The sequence below is a fragment of the Macaca thibetana genome, chromosome 20, assembly GCF_024542745.1.
Source record: "Macaca thibetana thibetana isolate TM-01 chromosome 20, ASM2454274v1, whole genome shotgun sequence".
NCBI lineage: Eukaryota > Metazoa > Chordata > Mammalia > Primates > Cercopithecidae > Macaca > Macaca thibetana.
The window spans coordinates 34,092,590-34,115,906 of NC_065597.1; the positions used below are offsets into that span (position 1 = coordinate 34,092,590).

The window sequence follows — 23,317 nt, forward strand, 5'->3', positions numbered from 1 at the left end:
GGAAACTAAGGCTGGAGAGAGCTTCGAAAGCTCATTAAAGCCTTGCCCAAACCATGCTGGCCTTCCGGGTTACTGCTGGGCACCACCCACTGCCCACCCTTTGCCCTGGCCTTTTCCCTCTTCAGTGAACTGGCCAGAGGTCCGCGCCACCTTCCTCCAGTGCCGAGGACCCTGACCACCCCGGGACAGGGCTGTACCTGGTCCCTGCCTTGGGAGCAGGAGGGGGCCCACCTGTCGCAGTGACCACAGAGCAGTGGGCCCTTTCCCGCCAGCCAGTGCTGGGGGCTCCAGCAGGGAATGACAGCTGATCAGAGCCCTGCTCAGAAGAAGGGGCAGGTGCCTTCCAGTCCTGCCCCTGGAGGCATCCTGGGGGTGTCCATAAGACAACTTGTGTGTGGCTGAGGTGGGGAGGACCGGCTGGTGGGGCCCACCCCTACCTAACCTCAACACCCAGTGGTGGAAGGGTGGTTGCCGCCTCCCTTTCCTTCCCAGTCTGAACTGGCTGAACTGATGTCCCACAGGCCTGACTCTCTGCTGCCCCCTGCTGGCCACACGGCCCAGAGCCCCACCCCAGGGCTTGGAGGGGGTGTGGCCTCATCTCAGAAACGACGGGGCAGGCACTCCTGGGATGTGGGGAGCCCTGTGGCCAGCAGAAAACATTCCCCGCAAGGAAACCTGGGAATAGTTACAAATTTAATAAAATTTGCCTTATAAATTACAGCAGCAGCCCCAGGGCTCAGTTCGCTGCCCCAAGAAGCAACAGTTGGGCAAAGCTGGGCAGCTATTGCTGGAGAGAGTTGTCTCAGAGTTCAGGGCTGTAGAGGTGGCCAGGGACCAGCGTTACCTCCTCCAGGACGGCCACAGGACAGCGGCAGGGGCCAGGCAGAGGCTCATGGGCCACTAGGCACAAAAGGAACAGGAGTGGGGGCTGAGGCCAGGCCCTGAGGGCAGCCAAGCGCCCCTGCCCACTGCGTTCCTCAGTCCAGACTGGCCATGAGCAGGTGCAGCTCGCGGAAGGTACTGCCGTGGCGGCCGCTCAGGCCCGACTTGCTCTTGACCAGGCCGCTGATGCTCTTGAGCTGCTTGTAGCAGAGCCGGCACTTGTGCAGCCTGTAGAGAGGGCAGTGCCTGAGGGGCCAGCTGGCACCACCACCACCCCAACTCCAGGGCCTTTGCTGTCCTAACTGCTCCAGCCCCTCCTCCCAAGGGAAGGTGGAGGCCCAGAGGGGAACTACCCAGGCCCTGCCAGGGATTGTGGGCACAGCCAGGCCATGGAGGAACCCAGCTCTGGCTAAGCCCACCCACGCCCTGAGCCATGGCCCCAGACCAACACACCCTCTGTACTCTGTCCCAACAGGACTGTCAGTAAGAGGGGCCAGGGCCTCCAGGCCTTTGTCCCCTCACCTGTTGTGGCACCCCTGCCCCCAACACACGTGCCGCCTGGCCCTCACCTCTCCTCCCTACTGATATCCACACCCACGGAGGGCGGGGCTGCCAGCATGTCCGTGATGAGGGGCAGAAACCGCTGCAGGATCAGCTTCAGGGAGGTGCAGCCCGTCTGGACGTAGCTTCAGGGGGAGATGGATGAAGTCACAGATGGACTCAGGGCCACAGACAGAAAGAGAAACAGCGAGGAACAGAGGAGGAGAGGGGCAGACACAGACACACACACACACACACACACACACACACACACACGCCTGTTTCCACTCCCACCTCTGGACCGTTGAGGGGCAGCAATGCTTCACAGCCAGCTCACAGGAACACCCAGGCTCTTGGGGGGCTTCCCATGGTCCAGGAGGAGGCTTCCTACCTATCCCCTCCCCCTGCCTGAGGCAGGCATGGCTTCCCCACACGCACCTCTCATACTTGCTCTGCAGAAGCTTCTCGATCTGTGGCAGGACCGTGGTGCACAGGTCCAGCTTCCACAGGGAGCTAGGAGAGGCCAGGACATGCTGCCGTCAGCCCAGCCCTGCCCCTCCACCCACTCCCCCTCGGCAGCCACTTACGCTTTCTGGTTGACGATGTTCAGGAGGTCCACCACCACCGACAGGTCGTTGATGGCCACAGCGGAGTCCACCGACGTCTGTGCAAACAGAGCACCGTCAGGGGAGGGGCAGTGGGGGACAGTGTGGCCCTGTGAGGGTGAGGGTGGGGGCACGAATGTGAATGTGGGTGTGCTGGAGGGGCTGTGGGTGTTTATAGCACTGCACCTAACGCAGTGAGTGTAAGGCCAGGCATTAAACAGGTGCTTACTAAACAGCAGCCATGATAATGACGACAGGACGGCCTATCCCACATGGGTGGCCTCTTCTTGTTCTGCCCCACGCCTGGGCAGGCAGGTGGCAGGGGCAGGGGGCGAGATGAGGCCCTGGGCGAGGGTGGGCGCTTGCCTTGATGTCGCCCGTGGTCCACACAGCCCGCACGGTGTCCAGGTTCTTGTGGCGGCTGGTGAGCACCACACACATGGTGTCGTGGCCTTTGCGGATCTGTGACATGGCATCCTCGTCCACCAGCTCAGCCTGCTGGGGGATCTTCACGGCCTGTGTGGGATGCGCACCCAGATGCTGGCACGGGAAGAGCCGGCAGCAAAGCTCTGCTCTCCACCCACAGACCTCCACCCATGCCTCACACTGGGCTCCCACTCACGGGCAGGAAGTCGGAGGCCTTCAGCCCGATGGGCTCATTCCGGGTGGCAGGGATGATGGCAGGCTCAGCCTTGGGTGCAGGTGTGGAAGCAACCACCGGGGGCCGGGGCAGGACCTCCAGCTGAAACGGGTATGAAGCTCAGTGGGTGCCAGCCTGGGGCCTCCCTCTCTGCCTCCCAACACGAGGGACCCCCAACCCTGGCTCAGGACCCTCTCTAGGCCCCACACCATGCTCCCTCCATGGACGTACGTTTGGCACTGGGAACTGCACATCCATGGCAGAGCTGGGCTTTGCTGCCTCCTTTGCTGTGGCTGCATCTGGAGGCAAAAGGAAAAGATAACTGGGTTCGGCCAGAAGGGCCTCAGGGCGGAGCTCTGGGCAGCATTGCAATGGGGACAGAGCGGGAGCGTGGGGAGGCAGCAGGCCAGTAGCATGGGGGCTCCAGAGGACCTGGGGGCAGGCCTGGACCTGCCTCCTCCCTCTCCCCGAACTCAATCTTAAGTCTGCCTGTGGGTGGGACCCAGGGGGCTCTAGGATGTGGCTGTCCTGTCCCTTCACTGGCATGTGTGTGGAGGGGGCTGGGATAAGTGACTGGCAAGATGGAAGTGGAGCCTCCTAGGAAACCCAGCCTTCAGAAGACAGCAAGGACGGTCCCTGAGGGAAGGCCAGGTGGAGGGCAGGGGTACTCTGTAGGACAGGGGGCCCCACACCTGCCCCTTCTCCAACCACAACGCAGATCATGTTTTCTCCCTTCTTAATCCAAACCCCCAGCTGAGGCCTTGTGGGCCTGACCTCTTGCTGGGACTCACCCCAGCTCCCCGCCTCTCAGCTCCCTTCCTGCCGGAAGCGCTCCCCTCTCCCTCTTCTTGCCAGCCCCCAGGCCTCAGCAGTTGTTGGGCCTCCTGAGAGCCTCCCGATCATCCCATCTACAGCAGACCCCATCTAAGCTGGGCCCCCAGTGACTCCTCTCCATCCTCCACAGCCCGAGTGCCCCTGGCAGGCCCGCCCGTGTGGTGGTGTCTATGTCTGTCCCCCACACACCAGGGCACAGGCTCCTTGGGAGGCACTGTCAGTCTTGCAGGGACCCGGCACATAACGGGTGGAGGGCAGAGACCCAGCGGGAGAGGCTGTGGGTCGTGTCCTGAGAGGCGAGGTTCCAGGGAAGGGGCTTGTGAGGAGGACTCACAGGGAGAGAAGATGAGGGACGGGGGGCATCAGAGACCTTAGGAAACCAGGCTCACCCAACTCACCGTCCTCTGGGGGTGCAGGGAAGGGCTCACTTCTCCGGGGTGGTGTCCGACCTGCAGAGGAAAGAGGCCCCTGGCTGTGAGCGCTCCTGGCCAGGCCACCTGGGACCCAGGGCCCTGTCAGAGTGTGGGGGACAGAGGGTAGCTCCCAGGCATGCGGCTGCAGACTGTGGACCCTGCTCTTGGTCCCAGGAACCCTCAGTCCTTCCCCTCCCAGCCCACTTGTCCCTGGCAGGGCAGGGACTGAGACCCTGAGTAGCTGCTGGGCTGCTGCTGAGGAGTGCCCAGGGCCCCCTCTCAGTTCCATCAGAGCACAGCCTGGCAAGGTCCAGGGAACGTGAGGACAGGGTGTGGAACCCAGGATGGGTTAAGAAGAAGCTAAAGGGATGTAGAGCCACAGCAGGCCATCCTGGAAGGACCCCCAGCCTCCCTTTCACCGACGGGGACGCTGGGCTGGGGGCGGGAGCCCGGCCTCACTGATGCTGTTCTTGGGCTGAAAGATCTCGTTGTAGTCCTCGGCGTTCTGGATCTCCGCGCGGGACTCGCGCTCGTCCCGGTCATCCTCGCTGCTGGGGCTGCGGCGCTCGCTCTCTGAGTTCTGCTTCACCCTGGGGGTATGAGGCCAAGCCCAAAGGAAGCAGGTGCCCTGTAAGGCCCAGGGCTGGAACTCCGAGGCTTCCCCTATGACAGGCCCTCTCCTGTGCCCCCTAAGGCCCCCCACGCCCCCACCTCTGAGGCTTGCTGCAGGTTGTGCTGGGCCGCTCGTAGATGCGCCGGAGCGGGGCACTGGGGTTGGGTGGTGGCTGTGCCAGGGGCCGGTGGTCCTGCACAGGGTCCCGGGCCACCGTGCCAGTCCTGGTGACACGTGTCAGATCCACCACATAAGAGGAGACGTTGCTCTGGGAGAAAGCCACACCTATCTGCAGGAAGCAGAGAGGTGGGGCTGGGCCTGTGAGCTGAGAGGGCAAAATCTCAGCCCCAGTGTGGGGGTAGGAGGAAGGGCCTGGGCTGGAGGGAGGCAGGTGGCCCCGTGGGAGTGGGGGGCGGTGGGTCCCATAGCTGTCTCACCAACTGGTCATTGCAGATGGCCAGGTCGGCCACCTTGCCCCAGTTGACGAGGACCACATCAAAGCACCGCTCAGGTTCCCAGCCGTAGACACGCAGCGAGTCCTGGCAGCCGCTATACAGGCAGCAGCCGTCGGGGTTGAACAGGACGCTCCTGGGCCAGGCGAGAGATGGCTGTGGGTCCTGTGGCACCCAGCCTGGTCCCCACCCCGAGGAACCCAGAGAGCCCAGGGCAAGGAGGGCACAGCAGTGGAAATGGGAAAGGCCCACCCACAGCCACGCCCCGCTGCCCGGGAGAAGCACTGGGCCGCCCACCCCACAGCCTGCATACCTGACAGGCCCAGGCTCCCCTTCGATGCAGCTCACCACCTGGAACTTCTCCAGGTCCCAGAAACGGATTGTCCTGCAAAGGTAGCCAGGCTGTGCTGCCAAGCCTCTCTCTCATCCTGGCCTCCAAATGCCCCTGGGAGGCCAGCTTCTCTCCAGAAACCTCTCCCCCAGGGCAGGGCCACCAGGAGCAACGTCTGGGGCAGAGCTGGCCCTGACTTTGCAAGGGGGAGGCCGGGCCCGATGGCCCTGGCCCCGGGGTTGGCCCCAACAGCCATGAGCCTCCCTGCCCTACGGGGTCCCGCTAGGTGCCTTGGGTCCCAACCTGCCCATGAAGCCATAGACCTGGGACACTGAGGCCAGGGAACCAGAGCCAGGGGAGATGGACCAGGGTCCAGTCCTGGCTGGGCTGAAATCCAATTCAGTCCACACAGGATCGTCAGGCATATAACACCCCAGACAGTGACAGACCGAGAGCAGAGACGCGCAGAGGACAAGGTAGTGAAGGACGGCAGTCACGAGCAACTCGCCCGCTCCTCCTCACCTGTCAGAGCTGCCGGAGGCCAGGAGGTACTCGTTGGGGTGAAACTCGACCACGTTGACAGGCCCCGTGTGACCAGGGAACTCAGACATCATCTTGCCAGCAGTGAGATCCCAGAGCTGGAGGCAGGGCAGGGAGGAGGTCAGGGCGACCAGGCATCTTGGCTACCCACCCTCTCTAATCCAGGCCAAGCTTTTTATCTACAAGCTACCTTCCACTCGGGATGGGCTTGGGACATGCCCGATCAGGAGGGAGGTGAGGACTCAGCCTGGTGTGATCAGCAGCCCCCAGTCCCCAGCCCCAGGGCCCAGGTCAGGCTGGGAGCTACCTTCACGGTATGGTCATCTGCGGCCGACGCCAACCACTTCCCATCGGGGCTGAACCGGAGACACCGCACAGCCTGGCTGTGCCCCTGAGGGAGGACACAGCATGAGCTCACCCTGGGATCCTGGGCCCAACAGACCTCTCCCTGCCTCCTCACTCCTATGGGACCCCTTCTATGTAACGACACCGGTTATCCACCTGGTTCTGTAGGGAGCAGTTTGATGAATGTGGCTCTAGGGGATTCATGAAGAGCCAGGGGATCCAGGTGGGCCACCCATGGCACTCCTGCTCGGCTCCAGATCCATGTTTTATGTTCTCACCCATGTGGGACAGCTGTCCCCTCCATCCCCTGCCGGGGTCTGGGCACCACGCCACACTCAATGCCTGCAAGGTGCTCACGGAGTCACTGACAGAGCGCATCCTTACCCTGTATCGGAAGACACAGCCTTTCCTCCTGATGTCCCAGAGCTGTGGGGGTGAGAGAAGCAAAGGGGCAGAGTCAGGAGAGGTCATGACTGAGGCCCAGAGCCACGACTGGAGGAAGGTGTGTGGCTGTGAGCAGAGGGCGGGACGCAGGCTTCTCTAGGTTGTTACTCCCCACAGTAACAAGGACAGAAACTGCTCACTAAGCTGGCATTCTGAGCAGAAACGTCTGGCAGATGCCTGCCACCCACTTTCCCTAGGATGGTGCGGATGTGGCTGCAGAAAGGGGAAGAGGTCCCCTCAGCGGGCGTCCAGCACTGAGGGCCGGGCCGGTCCTGCCGCAGGCCCAGCGGGAGACAACGGGGCATGGACCGGCCTCTCACCTTGATGTTCGTGTCCTGGGAACCGGAGGCTACGAACTCGCCGTACGGGTGGAAATCCAGGCTGCAGATGTTGGCTTTGTGTCCCATGAGTGTGCGAAGAACTAACGAGAAGGAAAGCAGAGACAGTGGCTAAGAGCAAATGAGAAGGCTGGCAGAGGAAGGGCTGCTGTGGGGATGTGTGTGCGCTTTTGGATTAACCGCACAGAAAACAGAACAGAAAAATAGAACAATGACACGTATTTTTAAAACAGGAGGAAAAATCAAGGGTCCCACCACCCTAACAATGAATTTTCTTTTCCTTTCTTTTTTTTTATTTTTATTTTTTTTTGAGGAGTCTTGCTTTGTCACCCAGGCTGGAGTGCAATGGTGCAATCTCGGCTCACTGCAGCCTCCGCCTCCCGGGTTCAAGCAGTTCTCCTGCCTCAGCCTCCCAAGTAGCTGGGATTACAAGCATGTGCCACCACACCCAGCTAATTTTTTTATATTTTTGGTAGAGATGGGTTTCACCATGTTGGCTGGGCTGGTCTCCTGACCTCAAGTGATCCACCCACCTTGGCCTCCCAAAGTGCTGGTATTACAGGCGTGAGCCACTGCGTCCAGTCAATAATTAATTTTCCTATATTTCTCTTGAGAGATGACAGCCCTGTGTTACCTCAAGTCTGCAGAAATTGTACCACACTCTCCCCACAGACTGTGCCCCAGCGGCAGCAGAGCCAGGGAACCACCACACTCAGTTCAGGACCTATGGGCATGCAGCTTATGGTTTGCAGAGGGCTGAACTCCACCCAAGACAGCACGAGGAGAGAGAGAGACCAGGAGAGGTTCAAGCTGGGAGAGAAACAGCTCGGTCGGAAAGAGAAATCCAGGAAGGCTTTATGGAGGAGGTCGTATTTGAGTAGATGTCAGTGGGTGGAGGATGAGGGATGCACTGTTAGGTAGATGGAGGTGATGGGCAAAGTCCCTAAGGAAGGCAAGGGGAGGGCATGGCTGGGGTGGCCCTGATGCACACACCAGTCTTCTTGGGTAACCTCTGTCCATGGGATCTTGAGGATGGTTGTGAGGACACACTGAGGAGCAGTGAGAACTGAGAGGATACAGGGAGGACACGCGAGGACCAAAGAACTCCCGGGGTGGGGCCTGATCGCCTCCCGCTGCCTAGGAACCACATCTCCCATCCTTTCCTGGAAGGTTTTGCAGGCATCTCCATGGCCAGGAGCGGCCCAGCCTGGAGGCAAACCTTGTGTGTTTCAGGGTGTCTTCCAGCACCACTCAAATTTGTCTCATGTTTCCTGCTTTTGGAAAGATTTATAATTCACTATCTGAACAAAACTGACCGTCCTGAGTGGCGGAGCCAGGAAATGTGGGAGTCCAGCCATTCTTAGTTTTGAACCAAGGTGCAATAGGGTGCCTTGTGAGGTAATGAGCTCTCGGTCAGAGGAGGTATTCAAGATTCCATATATAACACTTTACTGCAGAGTCAAGATCCAAGCACTGGGTGAATTAAATGAACTCTACTGTATGATCTTCTCTACCCCCAAAGTCAGGATGTGGGCTGTGGCGTCAGACAGTACTGAGATCAGCCTTGGCTCCAATCCTCACTGGTGGTGTGACCCTGGCCAATCACATACTGTCTCTGGGCCTCACGTTGGGTCACAGAATGGAGTAAACAAACAGACATAAAGTGCTTAGCACGGGCTCTGCACATGGTAAGTGCTCAATAAATGCCATTCGTAATTAGTCCCATTCACATGTCTTCCTGCACAAGGCCTGCCTTCTGCTCTTGGCTGTCCTGCAAGCTGGGCCTTCTCTCCTCCTCCCCAGGCCTCAGTGCCCCTCTGCAGTTGGCCCTGTCTGGCGCTGGAGCTGGGTCTGGACACTTTCACATCCCTCTGGAGTCTGTCGAATGCATATCCAATTCACCTGCACCAGAATCTCTGCAGCTGTCCCTCCTTGCTCCGTGTAGCTATCAGCTGCTGCTGGGGGCTGGGCATTGCCTCCTGGCCAAGGAGGCCACGCCAGCTCCTGCTCCAGTCCACACCCGCTCCCAGCCCACTCAGCTTGGATCCCACAGCAAGGCTTCCAAAATCCTGCCCTGCCCGGAGAGGATGTGGAGGAGTCCCACCCTGTGTGGGCTGGCTGCATGAAGTGCCGGCCGCCCTCCTGTGGGATCCCGTGGGATCCCCTGCGCTGAGCCACCCTCGCCCTCTGGCTTCGCTGTGGAAAGCAGGCAGGACCACATTCTTCTGGCCTGACTCCTGTCCTTGCTTTTCTATCCCACGAAGGCCTCTGATGCCCACATTCAATCACGGGATCTAGGAACTGCAGAGTGGAGGGGCCTCCGGGGTCTGTCTGCCCCACACAGGAACCCCCAAGGCCTCCCAGCTGAGCACATCCTCAGCCTACATCTGAGCCCTCCAGTGATGGGTGGCCTTCCAAGGCAACCGATATGAGAGGCAGCTCGCTCTCTTTCTCTTTTTTAAATAGAGACAGAGGTCTCCTTTTGTTGCCCAGGTTAGTCTTAAACTCGTGGCCTCAAGTGATCCTCCTGCCTCGGCCTCCCAAAGTGCTGAGATTACAGGGATGAGCCACCATGCCAGTGGAGCAGCTCTCTTTGGAACCTTTCTACACCTGGGGCCTCAATTTGCCTGTCTGTCACTGTCACCCGAGCTCTTGCAAGTGGGGGTGGAGGAGGCCGGAGGTCTTAGCTCTACCTGCTGTGCTGAAGGCAAGTTTCTCTTCCGTTCAATGGCACAACAGAGAGCACTGGGATGGGATTCCTGATGCCAGGATTCAAGTCCCAGGCTCTGCTGCCTGCAGCTACCAGGGCTTTCCTAAGCTCGGTGCCCTCCCTGGGCCTCCATTTGCCCATCTGTCAACTTGGCTGTCCATCAGAATCACCTGGAAGCTTATTAAAATCCAGATCCTGGGCCCACCCCAGTACTGAGTCGGGTTCTCCGAGGGTGGAGTCTGCGCCGTGAGTTTGTAATAAGCTCCTTGTGGAGGAGCCAGGGCCCAGGAATCCAGCAGTCTTCATTTTTCATTTCTCAGCCACTTCAAGGAATTCCTCACATTTCCCTTATAAGCAAAACAATTGTGGCTGAGAAAGCCTGGACAGGGGGCACAGCGCCCTCGGTTTCTCCCTTCTGTCTCTTGTTCTTCAGTGAATACTGAATGGCTGGTGCCCACACGCTGGGATTCAGGTCCAGGGAGCTGCCAGCCTTCTGCCTGAGCCTTCCCACCTTCTCCATTAGAGCCCAGCCATCCTGGACTCGCTCTTCCCTGGCCCGCTTGAGTTCAGTGACACCCAAGCACAGCATGCCCTGGTGTGACCAGGCAGTGTGATCACGTGCCAAGACGCAAAGCCTGCAGTCCTGTTTGTTATCAAAGAGGTCCTGGGGCTCTTTTGTTCTTAAACTGACCATCACTGAGTAGGCAAGCATCACTGAAGCGACCTGGGTGCATCTTTATTGAGTACCACCTACACAGAAAGCCCGCTGTTCCTGAGCAAAGGGAGCCTTGCCACTGTGTATGCGCAGCTCATGGCTGCGGCCCTGCTGCCAACATAGAGCACAAACCAAGGAGAGGCCCAGAAGAATCTTGAAGTCTCAGCCGGGCCAGAGGGGCTCTCTTCTGGAAAAAGCAGCCTCGGCAACATCCACATTGCCGCTTCCTCTCCAGGGCTTCAGGTAGGTGGCCTCCTGCCTGGCACGTGGAGTGATCCAACCAAGGCTGTCAAAAAGCATCAGGCAGTCCAGGCACGGTGGCTTATGCCAGTAATCCCAGCACTTTGGGAGGTTGAAGAGGGCACATCACCTGAGGTCAGGAGTTCAAGACCAGCCTGGCCAACATGGAGAAACCCCATCTCTACTAAAAATACAAAAATTAGCGGGGCATGGTGGTCCATGCCTGTAGTCCCAGCTCCTCAGGAGGCTGAGGCAGGAGAATCATTTGAACCTGGGAGACAGAGGTTGCAGTGAGCTGAGACTGCACCACTGCACTCCAGCTTGGGTGACAGAGCGAGACTCTGTCTCAAAAAAAAAAAAAAAAAAAAAGAAAAGAAAAGAAAAGCATCAGGCAAACAGGTCTCATTTGGACCTCACAGTGCTGGCCTGCATAGTGTTCTGAAACAAATGTTGAGTGAGCTGTCAACATTTTTAAATGGGTGGATTCCACATGAATTTCCAGATTTCCAGCCTCTCTTGAAAAATCCGTAGAGCTGGCACCACCTGCCAAGGCACCGAGGCACAGCACAGGAGCAGTGGGCGAGACTCTCCACTCAGCCCAGAACTGAGGGCATGAGTTTCCAGACCACAACCGCAAGAAACCAGCGATGACCTAGCACAGGGTGGAAACAGACCTGCCCCCAGGCTCATCACACCACAACACTGGGACAAAGACCCTAAAAGCCTGCGGAGACAGAGAGAGAGGAAAGAAAAGACAGAGAGAGAGAGGAAAGAAGAGCGAGAACATGGAATGAAGCCAGTCCCCTGTGAAGGATCTGGGATTAGAACAGCACCAGCCCCTCCCAATAGCAACCCTAGAACCTAAAAGGCAGAAGAGCTGCACCTTCCAAATTCTGAGGGCGATATTTTATTGCCAACATAGAACTCTATACTCAAACTCATAAAACAAACACAAAAGCAAATGATGGGGGTAGCATAAAGTCATTTTTAGCCATGGAAGGTCTCCAAAACTATGCCTTCCCAGCACTCTTTCTCAGTAAGCTACAAAAGAATGTGCTCCATCAAAAAGAGGGAGAAAACCAAGAAAGGTGGCGGGGTGGGACCAGGAACAGCAGACGGAGAGAATTCCCCGGAGAAAAGACACGGAGGCCCAGGATGACAGCCGGGCTGCAGGCCACTAGGACCAGAGGAGAGGCTCTGAGAAAAGGCGCCTGCATTATGGGATGGGTTTCAAAGAAATAGGAGGAGCTTTACTCTTCTGGCAGAGAATCTGGGGATAAATGAGTAATACAGACATAGAAAACACACAGATTAAAAAAGAAAAAAGAACAACTATTAACTCCAGGGAAACCAAGTTATTAAAAAGAAACAGTCAGTGGTAAATGACACGCATCCTTACGTTATAAACACTGCCTATTGAAATGGTGCTACTGGGAGGGTGGGAGGAGAAACACGAGCGATAGGGCTGGGGGTGGTGCCACGAGAGAGCTAAATTTTCATCCTCTACAGTAGGAAGAGAATAATGTGCTACTTTTTTTTTTTTTTTTTTTTTTGAGATGGGGTTTTGCTCTTGTTGCCCAGGCTACAATGCAATGGTGCGATCTCAGCTCACCACAACCCCCACCTCCTGCCACCTCCTGCCACCTCCTGGGTTCAGGTGATTCTCCTGCCTCAGCCTCCCAAGTAGCTGGGATTATAGACATGGGCCACCACACCCAGCTAATTCTGTATTTTTAGTAGAGACGGGGTTTCTCCATGTTGGTCAGGTTGGTCTTGAACTCCCAACCTCAGGTGATCTGCCTGCCTCAGCTTCCCAAAGTGCTGGGATTATAGGCGTGAGCCACTGCGCCTGGCCACGATGTTTTTTAAATAAGAAAAGAAAGAAACTGTGGTATAACCTTGTGGTCTAGAAAGGTGGAGGCGATCAGCAAAGCACAGATGAAAGCACAGAAAGTTTCGGCTCTTGGAGAATGGGAAGGAGTGAGGCAGAAGTTTCCTCTCTCCATTGGAATTAATTGCAGAACTACTGGTATTTGAGGTTTTAAATTTTAGGCTATGTACAGCTTCCATACAGATGAAAACTAAATTAAAACAGAGCACAAGCAAACAGATCTGGCCATTCCAGGCTGCCTGATGGCACCAGGGAGCCAAGACAGAGTGGGAACCACCTGGAGTCGGGGTACAAGCTCCCCGGTTCTTCACGGCTGTCCCACACAGCCACCTCACTCATTCACGTGACCTGCAGGGCCCCTGGCCACATGTGATGTCCCTTTAGGTTCTAAAAATACACACACACACACACACAGATGCAGACACACACATCCAAACACACACACATCCAAACACACACACACCTGCGCATCCCCCAACCCACACGATGGGTCATGCAGACATTTTCCAGCAGGCCCTCAGTGCCAGCTGCTAGAGGCAGCAGTGCATGTCAATGCCAGGCTAATGGGGGTGGAGTGGGTGCCACACTGCCCGGTTAGTGCTCCAGGAGCAAAGCAGCCAACCTAGTCCAGGCAGGCTTCCTGGAGGAAGTGGCACAACTGCAGAGCCTGAAGACTAAGGCAGGTGCGCGTGCACAGAAGGCAAGCTCGGAGGCCTACTTTTGGCAGCTTCCAGGTCCCAGACACGGATGGAGCCCGACTGGGAGCCAGCCACGATGAGCTCCTCAGGGGTGTTGAGGCGGACGCTCTCCACTGGGGACGTGTGGCCCGTCAGGCTCTGTGGAGAGAGGGCAGCAGCTGCAGTGCACTGCTGAACAGACCCCCGCAGTTGCCGCCCTGAATTCCAGGTCCCCCGGAAACGCTTCAGCGAGAAGTGGCTAAGGCAGGAGAGGGCACCCCATGGGGCCACAGCAGAGCCCTCCTGCAGGCCCTTTCTGAGCAGCTACTCCTCTCGGCCTCAGCTCTCAGGGCTGAAAGTGGACAAACCCCACTCATTCCCCCACCACCTCCCTCTTCCTCGCTGTGCTTCTGACATGGGCGTCACCTGCAGAAATGGCCCTGGGCCTCTCGGAGGGGAGTGACTGGCCAAGATAAAGGGATGCTGTCCCTTTGGCCCTAAGTCAAGCAACCCGCCCCTGCTCTATTCCCCTCTTCACTCTGCCCCACACAAGCCCCTCAGTGAGGAAAGCCACAGCTGAACCAAGGCCTGCCTGGTCCCGGGCACAAATCTTGCCCCTCTGGAACCCCCGGCTCTCCCCGACTGCCCATCCCCACGGAAAGGAGAGGGCTGTGGGGGTTGGAGGAGGGCGGAAGACTTTTCACTGTGGACCCTCTATCTTTTGGATGTTGAGAGGAATAAGTGTATCCCATACTCAAAAATAAACAAAAATAAATCTAAGTGGACGGCCTGCAGGGGGAGAGTGTGCACAGAAACCCCAAGGAGAGAACGACCCCGGCAGCCTGGAGGCACTATAAGGCCTGGGAGGCTGGTGTGTGTGAGCCAGGGCAGCAGCCGGGGGCGAGACCGGCTGGGGCCTGACAGCTGTACCTGGCATTCAAAGACAAGCCTGCAAGCCAGGCCCCAGACGGTTGGCCCCGTTTCTCTGGGGGTCGTGGCATGTCCTATTTTTGGTCAGTCATTGGTGTTGCTTTTTCAGCTTGTGTATGCTACTACTTTGGCATTTCAGGGGGGGTAGAAAACACATTTGAACCCTAAAAACAAAGTAAAACAAAACATTTCAATTCATCTTTACTGACCCCTGGCACCCTTGCTGAGGCTGGGGTGGATCTCAGTTCTACTCCTGGATCTCAGAAAAACAGAGGTGATTAAGTTTCTACTAAGAAATTCATCCTTTGCCATATTCTCTCTCTCTTTTTTTTTTTTTTTGAGATGAAATCTCGCTCTGTTACCCAGGCTGAAGTGCGGTGGCACAATCTCGGCTCACTGCAACCTCCGTCTCCCGGGTTCAAGCAATTCTCCTGTCTCAGCCTCCTGAGTAGCTGGGACTACAGGTGCCCGCCACCATGCCCGGCTAATTTTTGTGTTTTTAGTAGAGACAGGATTTCACCATGTTGGCCAGACTGGTCTCAAACTCTTGACCTCAGTTGATCCACCCGCCTCGGCCTCCCAAAATGCTGGGATTACAGGTGTGAGCCGCTGTGCCTGTCCTAATTTTCTTTATCTATTTCACCAGGAGTCAAAACAATGATACTTCCCTGGTTGGCAAGGGATGCGGGGTGGGGCATGGAGGAAAGGGCAGGTTCCGATGCTGCTGGTGAGAACGTAAAATGATTTCTGGAGGGCAGTTTGGCAATCTGTTTTGAAAGCTTTAACAAAAGCACACACCCCTGGATTGAATGCAACGATCACGGATCTGCTCAAGGATCTAGGTGGCTGAGGATGTTCACCACAGGGTGGTTTAGCGGAGCTGGAAAAAAGCCGGAAACAACCTCCATGCTGATAACAGGGTGTGGCTAAGATAATTACAGCTCATCCCTACAATGGAACACCATTAAGCCATTCAAAATTATGTTGTAAAAGAATACTTGTTGACACAGGCAAATCCTTACAACATTGTTAGTTTTAAAAATCAGGCTGCACAAGAGTGGCAGTGTTTTTTGATTTGTGTGTGTGTGCTTGTATGAGTATTTGCATGTATACATGTGTACATGCATGTACAAGTGTGCACGCATGTGCATGTACACGTATACGTATCTGTCTCAGCATCTAGAAGGACTCAGACCAAAACACCAACTGTGGTGGCCTTTGGATAAAAGAACTATATGTAATTCATTTTGTGTTTTCTCCTTTATGTGCTCCTAGTTAGAAAACAGTTTCTAGCATTGAACATAGCTGCATAAATAGTGGGGAGATGCTATTTAAGAACTAGCTCCCTAACCAGCTCCAGCCAGGTCCCCTCAAATCCTTGTTGGGGAATGAAGGCTGGGAATGAATTAAAATAAACGCCCACATGTTGCTGCCAGGCAGGCAGATGGGCAGGTGGGAGGGGAGGGGTATAAGTCTTTTGGCTCAACCACAGGCCCGGGGCTTATTTTAACCTTCTCACGAAGCCTGCCTGGAGTTCTTAATAGTACCACAGGCAGGTGACTCCCTCGCTCCTGAGGGCTGGCCACTGTCCCAACCATGCTGGGCTGTCCTGGGCCTCACTGAGCAGACAGCTGGGGGAAGCACCATGCCCCCTCCACCCCTGGACTGGGCCCCAGCGGATAGGGGGCCCTGGGCTCAAGAGAGCCTGAGAAGCTGCTCACTCTTCAGCCTCCAACCCCTGTCCCTGTCCCCTCCCCAGGTCCTTGTCCTGACCCCCTGCTGGCTGTCGGGGCTCACCATGATGCAGTTGGGCTTGTTGATGGACCACAGGTTGACGCGGCAGTCATCCCCGCCTGTAGCCAGCAGCCGCCCGGAGGCTTTGCCCAGCACCAGTGAGGACACATTGCTGGCATGTGCGACGATCTCTTCTACACAGGGAAGGAGAGGGAGAGGCCATCAGGGGGGCCCGATGTGGTCTTGTGAAGGAGGGTGACCCTGCTCGGCTACCCGCTCCAGAACCTGAAACCCAGTGGAAGGCTCTGCCTCCTTCAGCTCCCGCTTTGGTGCCCACCATGAGCTGTAGGACCAGCAGACGGGGCAGGGCATGGGCCTGAGACGGAAATCACTGTTTCTCAACTTTCATCATACCTGTCCTTCCTACCTTTAGACTTCACGATTTTCTTCCTGTTTCTGCACATCACTTGGTAATATTGACTAGTTATACTCAATTTTTAAAATTGACTTGCTATTTTTTATTAGCTTGGTCTTAGGCCATATCCATGAAATTACAAGTTTGATATACTCATGATACTCCTTCTATGATACAAAAAGAAAAAGAGTTACTAAAATTTAAAAAACATTGACCCATGCACTGCCTATGCACCTCTCAGCTGCTGCTTATGTGGACACGCAAACCCCGCTCTGGAGAACACACTCTAAGAACAACCGAAGTCACCTGTAGACAAGCTGCCCCCAGGTGAGCCTGCACGGGGCTGTGGCTCAGATTCAGAATCATGGATCAGGTTCTGGTCTGAGGTCTGCGATCTGCTATTGCGTGGCCTTGGCTACTAGGTCACCTGTCCTCTGAGGGCCTGGCTCCTCGTCTGGAAAGTGGGGATACCCATGGTGCCTGCTCACACCTGATGCTGAGGCCTCCCCGAGAGCGTGTCTGCGTGCTGCTTAGTAGCAGGTGAGGGCTCCGTGACGCTGGGCAGGCTCGGGGCTAGTCACCATGAGAGAATGGGCATGGGGGCCCCGGCGGGCACCAGAGGGTGAGCTTCATGAGGAGGGGGCAGGAGGCAACAGACTGAGCAGCCGGGGTGGGGGTGAGGGCTGACCACACAGAGGAGGAAGCCATGAAGGCAGCCCAAGGCCCCTGGCCTGGTCAGTGGAGATGGCAGGTATGAGCCTCGGAGGGCTCCACAGGGAGCAAAGCACAGGCAGGGAACCAAGAGGCAGCCAGGGCCTCGGAGCCCATCCCTGCGCAAGCTCCTTCTGGAAAGAAAGCAGAAAAAAGACAGTTCTCCCTACACAGGCCGGGGGAAAACCCCAAGGTGCTGACGCCCCGAGGCACCTGGGAGGCCAGCGTGGGTGACGCCAAGGAAAAGGGTGTTGCAGCCACGGTGCTCCACAGAGGCCCCTCCTGCACCCCAGCTCCAACTCCACTCTGCTTGGGTGTCTCTGCTGCGGACTTCAGACCACAAGGAGGTTGGGAAACTGGGTCCACAGAAGCTGCTTGCCGGAAAGCCGAGCTCCAAGGGGCCACCAGGAATGCCCAGGGGACAAGTCGCAGGCTCAATCTCACCGATGACACCCTGCCTCCTGGCCCGGCCATGGCAGAGCCGGCACAGGCAGCAGCACCAGCAAGGGCGAGGGTTCCCTGTGGGCCCAAACCTGGGCCAGGGCACCGGGGAGCTTGCCATGGGGAATCCCAGGGAGCTGGGCCCCACTTTAGTCCCATCTCAACGAGAGCCTTCTGTCCTCTGGACACTGTGGGGACAGAAACCTGGGGAATCCAGCCACAGACATGTGTCTGTTCAAGAGTTTCCGCCCAACCCGGAAAGAGGGCAAAGCACCTTCTCCCTGGCATTCTGTGCCCAAGCCTGGCATTCTCTCCGTGGAGGCACTGCCCACTCCCCCTGGCCTACCTGGAGGGCTCTGTCTATCCCCTGGCCCTCACTCCTCCCAGGGAAAGTGTCTGGCTGGGCCCTACCTCACTGGGCCTCAGGACTGCTGCCCCTGGAGACAGTCATTCATTCATAATATCAGTATTGCCTGGGTGCCCACTCTAGGCCTTGCACAAAATTTGCCCCAGTGTGATCAGACGGTGGTGGGGGCAGGAGACTGAGCTGGCAAAACCACCGACTTTGGGGTGAGAATTTAGAAGTTGGGCCCTTCTTGAGAAGCCCACATCACTCCCCTCTAAGCAGCCTGACCAGGGACTGACTGGAGCCCAAGGAGGGAGGGCAGAAGGGCAGGGACACAGCATAGGCACCTGCAAAGGAGGCACGGGGCACTACCCCAAGAGCTCCTCCTTCACCTGGCTTGAAGGACAGCGACCAACAGCCCAGGCCGAATACTTGATTTTCATACAAAAAATGAAAAATAAAAATCCTCAGTGTCTACTGGCAGGCCAAGCTCTGGGAGCACATACAACCTGGGCCCCACATCCAGCCAAAGCTGGGGAACACGGTGCGGCATGGCAAGAAGGGCTGAGGATCCACGTCCCAGATGCAAGATACAAAGTACTAGGTTTCAACGACCTCATGTGGGCCACGCACCTCTGATCCTCACCAGACCCTGGAGCCACAAGGAGCCAGAGGTCATGTGGCCCTGGGCTCTTCAGAGTTGATTCCCATGGACACCACCATGCACATGAAATCAGCAGCAGCAGCAGATGCCCAACACGCCTGATCTCATTACCTCCTGCTCGCACACTCTGATGGCTTGGCCTTGCCTTTAAGATAAAGCCATGGCAGCCTCAGTAGGGCTGGGGTCCTGTGGACACATGCTCCTGTGAACTCACTAGGTATGTGCGGCCCCACGTTCCTCCTGCTGCTGTGCCACTGCCCATGGCCTCCCTTGAGTCCTTCCAATACGCCGAGCCTCCTGCCTCAGGGCCTTTGCGCTCGCTGTTCATGCAACCTGCAGTATTCCCACCCCACCCCCTACCCCACCCCCGAGTTAACTAATTCAGCTTGCAACTAGAGGAGACACAGAGGGATACGGTTATCCAGTTCCTGCCTGTTGCTCTCCCCAGGCTCTGCGCTCCCACCGTACAGAGACCTTGACTACTTTGTCACCCATTGGCTCCCCAGTGCCTAGCTCTGGGGAAAAGCCAGCTGTTGAAGGGATGAATATGTAATCCCAATAATGACAAAGTCACTCTGACCAAAGTGTGCCCTCCTTGGGGAACCATAACTGGGTTCTCCCAGAGCCCTAGAGCTTTGGGGAACAACATGGAAATGGCCCAAACCTCTCACTTTACAAACAAGGAAACAGAGGCCCTGCAAAGAACTTTGCCCGAGTCTTATGGTTAAATTCATGGTTAAAAAGTGCGTAGTCTTGGCCAGGCATGGTGGCTCATGCCTGTCATCCCAGCACTTTGGGAGGCCGAGGCAGGTGGATCACCTGAGGTCAGGAGTTTGAAACCAGCCTGGCCAACATGGTGAAACCCCGTTTCTATTAAAAATACAAAAATTAGCCAGGCATGGTGGCAGGTGCCTGTGATCCCAGCTACTCGGGAGGCTGAGGCACGAGAATCGCACGAACCCGGGAGGCAGAGGTTGCAGTGAGCTGAGATTGCACCACTGTACTCCAGCCTGGGCGAAAGTGAGAGTCTGTCTCAACCCAGCTCCTGAAAACCAGCCCAGGGACAGGTGGCAGCAGACAGTGACCAGGTGGAGCACACAAAAGCTATGCCAACCAGTTACGATAGAGGTGCCAATGTGTACAGGAATTCTCAAACTCTGATCTGGGCATGCTTGGGATCCTCGAGATCCTTTCGGGGGGTCTGAGAAGACAAAAGGATTTTCGCGATAACACTAAGATGGCATCTGCCTTTTGCACTCTCATTTGCTCACAAGCATATGGTGGAGTTTCCCAGAACATCACTAGAGGCCTATTTGATTATATACTCTTGTTTGAAAATGTCTCAGTATTAACTTCTAACATGGTAAATATTGACAGATACATAAATCCAACAAACAAAAGCACTCTGGGGTCCTCAATAATTGTTAAGAGTATGAAGTCTTTAGATGAAAGAGTCTAGAACCGCTTGTTCAGGGCAGTGTCCATCAGTTACAGTCCGAGCCCTGTCTGCAACCCTCTGCCCATCCCTTCTCGCTCCCACTCCTTCCTCCATCCTGGGCCCAAGATGCTTTTATCTGACCGGGGAAGTTTGACTTGTGAGATGTCTGAGAATGCTGCGAACATCTTTCAGGATTTCTCACCCCACTGTCAGCCTAACTGGAAATGCTATGCTAAGTGCTTTAGGATGTTCATCTTGTCACTTGAATTTCACAGCAACCATAGAATGCAGGCGTCATCTCATTGTATAGACAAGAAAACTGAGCCTCAGAGAGGTTAAGTCACCTGCCCAGTGTCACCCAGCTAAGAAGTGCCACAGTCATGATTTACATCGTGGTCTATCTTACTCCAAAGTCTAGGAGTCTCCTCCTGTGCCAAGAACAGGAAACAAAGCTGTGGGTTCAGGCCTCCCAGCAACAAGCAGCTAACAGAATAAATGGGGTGATAAAGAAAAATGAAAACCACTCACGCAACTTCCAGGCTGTCTTGGTGACCACAGGGGTGGCCATCCTTCAGCTGGCTGGCCACCTGAAGCCCCGCCCACAAAATAAACTGTGCTTTCCTCGTGGGGTGGGGGTGGATCCCCCCCAGATCCACCAATCAAGTTGGCAGAGAGTTCCCACACATCCAGGCAGGGAGAATGCCTCGTCTTCTGGCTGTGGGCTGCCTCGTGGTTCCAAATCACCCACAGCAGCAAGAACAGCAGCCTGTGCACATCTGTCGCGATCCTGGATCATGGGATGTTAGGCTTGAGCCATCTCAGCTCAGTACCGGGCTGCAATACAAACAGAGGTGATGTCATGTTAGAAAATGCTTAGTAAGAGCTATCGCTACCTGGATCACCAAGGCCACTTGATAAAGACTGGCACCCACCAAAGCCACAAGGGCCAGAAGCAAATTGGGTTTGGGGATCTGCAGAGGGGGCACCTCAGGTAGGGTGATTTGGAACACAAGGAAAAAGAAACTCCTCCCAGAGGCCAGGATAATGAGATGCAGCTCTGTTCCGGGATGCTGGCTGCCTAAAGTGCAGCAGCTGCAGTGGGGCGGAGAAGGCCACGTGTCTGCAATTCACATAGATTTCTCGGGAGTGGTTGTTTTTGTCTGACGTGTGGGGTGTGGGGGAGTGGAGTCAGAAGCTAAGCTTATGGGCCTAGGAAAGGCATCCCAGAGACGGCCACTTTAGTCCTCCCTGGAAAGAATATCGAAGATGACCCTGATGGCCCAACTCCCCAGCTCCTGGCAAGGGAACCGCTCCTGCTCCCTGAGATTCCCAAGGACAGAGCTAGGAACTAGGCCTCTGGTCTGGGCGTGAGTGGCTATGACTTCTCAACTCTGAAAGGCCACCTCATGGAGCCTCCCACCTCCTTCCCACAGCCACTTCACCTCTTTCCCATGAGCCCGCTCCCCTCCGTCACCTTTCTCCTGGGTCCCCGGGTCTGCCTCTCTAGTCCTCCGTTCACACCCCCTTTTCTCCCTGCCCCCTGAGTCTCCCACTCATGCACATCCTGCCTCCCGAGCTCCCTCACGTGGCCCCTGCCTCGCCAGACTCCCGTTACTGCCCTTTCCCGTATGTTCCCGGGGTCTCCCATTCATTCATTCTCCTGCTTCTCTTCTCCCTATTCATTACCCGTCCTTCTGCAGACCCCCAGCTCTGCTTCCGGCCTCCCTGGTTTTGCCCACTCCGGCCTCCACCCCGACCCCTCTGGTCCGGGGGCGGGGGCAGGTACCTCGGCCTCAGCTGATCCTCTCAACCCTCTGCTTGCGGAGTATGGGCTCTAGCCTCCCCACGCCCAGAGCTCTCTGCCCGCAAGCCCGGCCAGCCCCGCCTGGCTCGGCCCAGCCCAGGGCCCACCGTCCCCTCGCCACCTCGTCCCCCTGCCCACTCCACCTGCAGCTGCGGCTCCGGAGGCCGAGGCTCTGCTCCAGGCGCGACCCCCACTTGCCTCCATCCCCTGCCCTGATTGGCCGCTGCTTGACAACCGACCCTCACAACAAAACCTCCGGCTCAGAGCCCCGCCCACCTCGCCTCCCGCACCAATCAGCTGCCGCAGGCGCTCCGCCTCCTGCCAGGACTGACCAATGGAAGCAGGCGCTTCTGCCGCTTTTCCTAAGTACCCGCCCTCTTTTCCTAAATCAGGCTAATCAAGAGGAAGGAGCGTTCAAGAGCCGCCCCTTGGACTCTGATAAACCAATGCAAGCTGCCTTTTCCTTAGTCCCGCCTCCGTCTCAAGTTTCCCTTTCCTCTCCGTTTCCTTCCTCGAACCTAATTTGTGTCTGAAAACTTTTGAGAGCCGCCCTCCAATGGCGGCTGCGCCAATGGCTTGAGCAACCGTCCTGGATTGACCAATCAGAGCCCGCATTATTGGAAAACCAATTACAAGATAGCCAATGGGAAGGAGACTTCTGGGGCGGTCTGAAGCCGCAGGCCTTCCATCTTGGAGTGGGGAAAAACCTAGGGAGGCCTTAGTCGGCATTTTGCCGAAGCTCCTCATTTTTCCCTTTGCCTGCAGATGGTACCCCGTGGCAGGAGGACTTTGTCCCTGTTCTTTGATCCGGACGCCGGCATGAATCCCCCACGGAAAGTCTAGAAGGAAACAGCCTGATTCCGGAGCCGAGGCAGGCGCTGAGTCCTGGAGCATTGACCACGCAGCCACCGCCTCGGCTAATGGATGCGTGGGCAAGGGGCTGCTCCCTGAGGTTCCGCAATCAGGGAATCGGAGAAAGGCCGGCTTTATTTGTGACACGTTGGGCGGGGTGGGCTCAGGGAAGCGCCGTAACCCTTCTCGACTCAGGGCCTCTCGCGTGGCCGCTTAGGAGGGACTCGGCCCCGCAGCCGCCTCTTCCTGTTGCCCAGAGGTTGTCCCGGGCACCCAGAGCTCCTCGAACCTCGCCATTCGGCCTTCAGCCTCTCACCTCAGATCAGGGCTCCTTGGGTTCACATAACGCTCACTACAACCCTACGGGGTAGGAATTCCTGTTCCCATTTGCAGATGAGGAAACTGAGTTCCGGGTTAAGATGCTTGCAAAAAACCACACGGTCAGAAAGTAATAGCCCCAGAATTCGAACCCTTGTTCTGAAAGCCGAAGCGTGGGGGAGTCCCCACTCTGCCTTCTGGGTTCAAACAATTCTGGTTCAGCCTCCCGAGTAAGTGGAACCACAGGCGCCCGCCACCATGCCTGGCTAAGGCTAGTTTTTGTATTTTTAGTAGAGATGGGGTTTCTCCATGTTGGCCAGGCTGGTCTTGAACTCCTGACCTTAGGTGATACACCCGCCTCAGCCTCCCAAAGTGCTGGGATTACAGGCGTGAGTCACCACAAGGCACCTTTAAACGATTGGAATAACATCGGATCAAAACTGTCTAGTCTGTA

The 23,317-nt window shown here is 56.6% G+C and overlaps 2 protein-coding genes across 3 annotated transcripts in view; one reads left to right on the forward strand and one right to left on the reverse strand.

Moving 5' to 3' along the window:
• Positions 1-680: 680 nt before the first annotated feature.
• Positions 681-21,960, reverse strand: KATNB1 (katanin regulatory subunit B1). Of its 2 annotated transcripts, none has more exons than XM_050772909.1 (20): positions 21,837-21,960; positions 20,418-20,723; positions 15,938-16,068; positions 13,252-13,369; positions 6,960-7,060; positions 6,580-6,621; positions 6,158-6,241; positions 5,833-5,948; positions 5,293-5,364; positions 4,965-5,115; positions 4,626-4,816; positions 4,374-4,504; positions 3,891-3,950; positions 2,899-2,966; positions 2,650-2,769; positions 2,394-2,543; positions 2,010-2,086; positions 1,861-1,935; positions 1,452-1,568; positions 681-1,110 (listed from the first exon to the last, which is right to left on the reverse strand). In XM_050772909.1, the coding sequence occupies exons 2-20, from the start codon at positions 20,455-20,457 to the stop codon at positions 978-980; spliced, it is 1,977 nt and encodes a 658-aa protein (XP_050628866.1). In that variant the 5' UTR covers positions 20,458-20,723; positions 21,837-21,960; the 3' UTR covers positions 681-977. The 2 variants fall into 2 exon arrangements, with proteins under 2 accessions (XP_050628866.1, XP_050628867.1); XM_050772910.1 differs by having other exon boundaries at positions 3,900-3,950; positions 21,837-21,959.
• CIAPIN1 (cytokine induced apoptosis inhibitor 1) overlaps positions 21,652-23,317 on the forward strand; it is a 321,083-nt gene continuing 319,417 nt past the window's right edge. The window contains exon 1 of the mRNA XM_050773100.1: positions 21,652-21,661. The gene's annotated coding sequence lies outside the window, so the exon portion shown is untranslated. The remainder of the gene's footprint in view (positions 21,662-23,317) is intronic.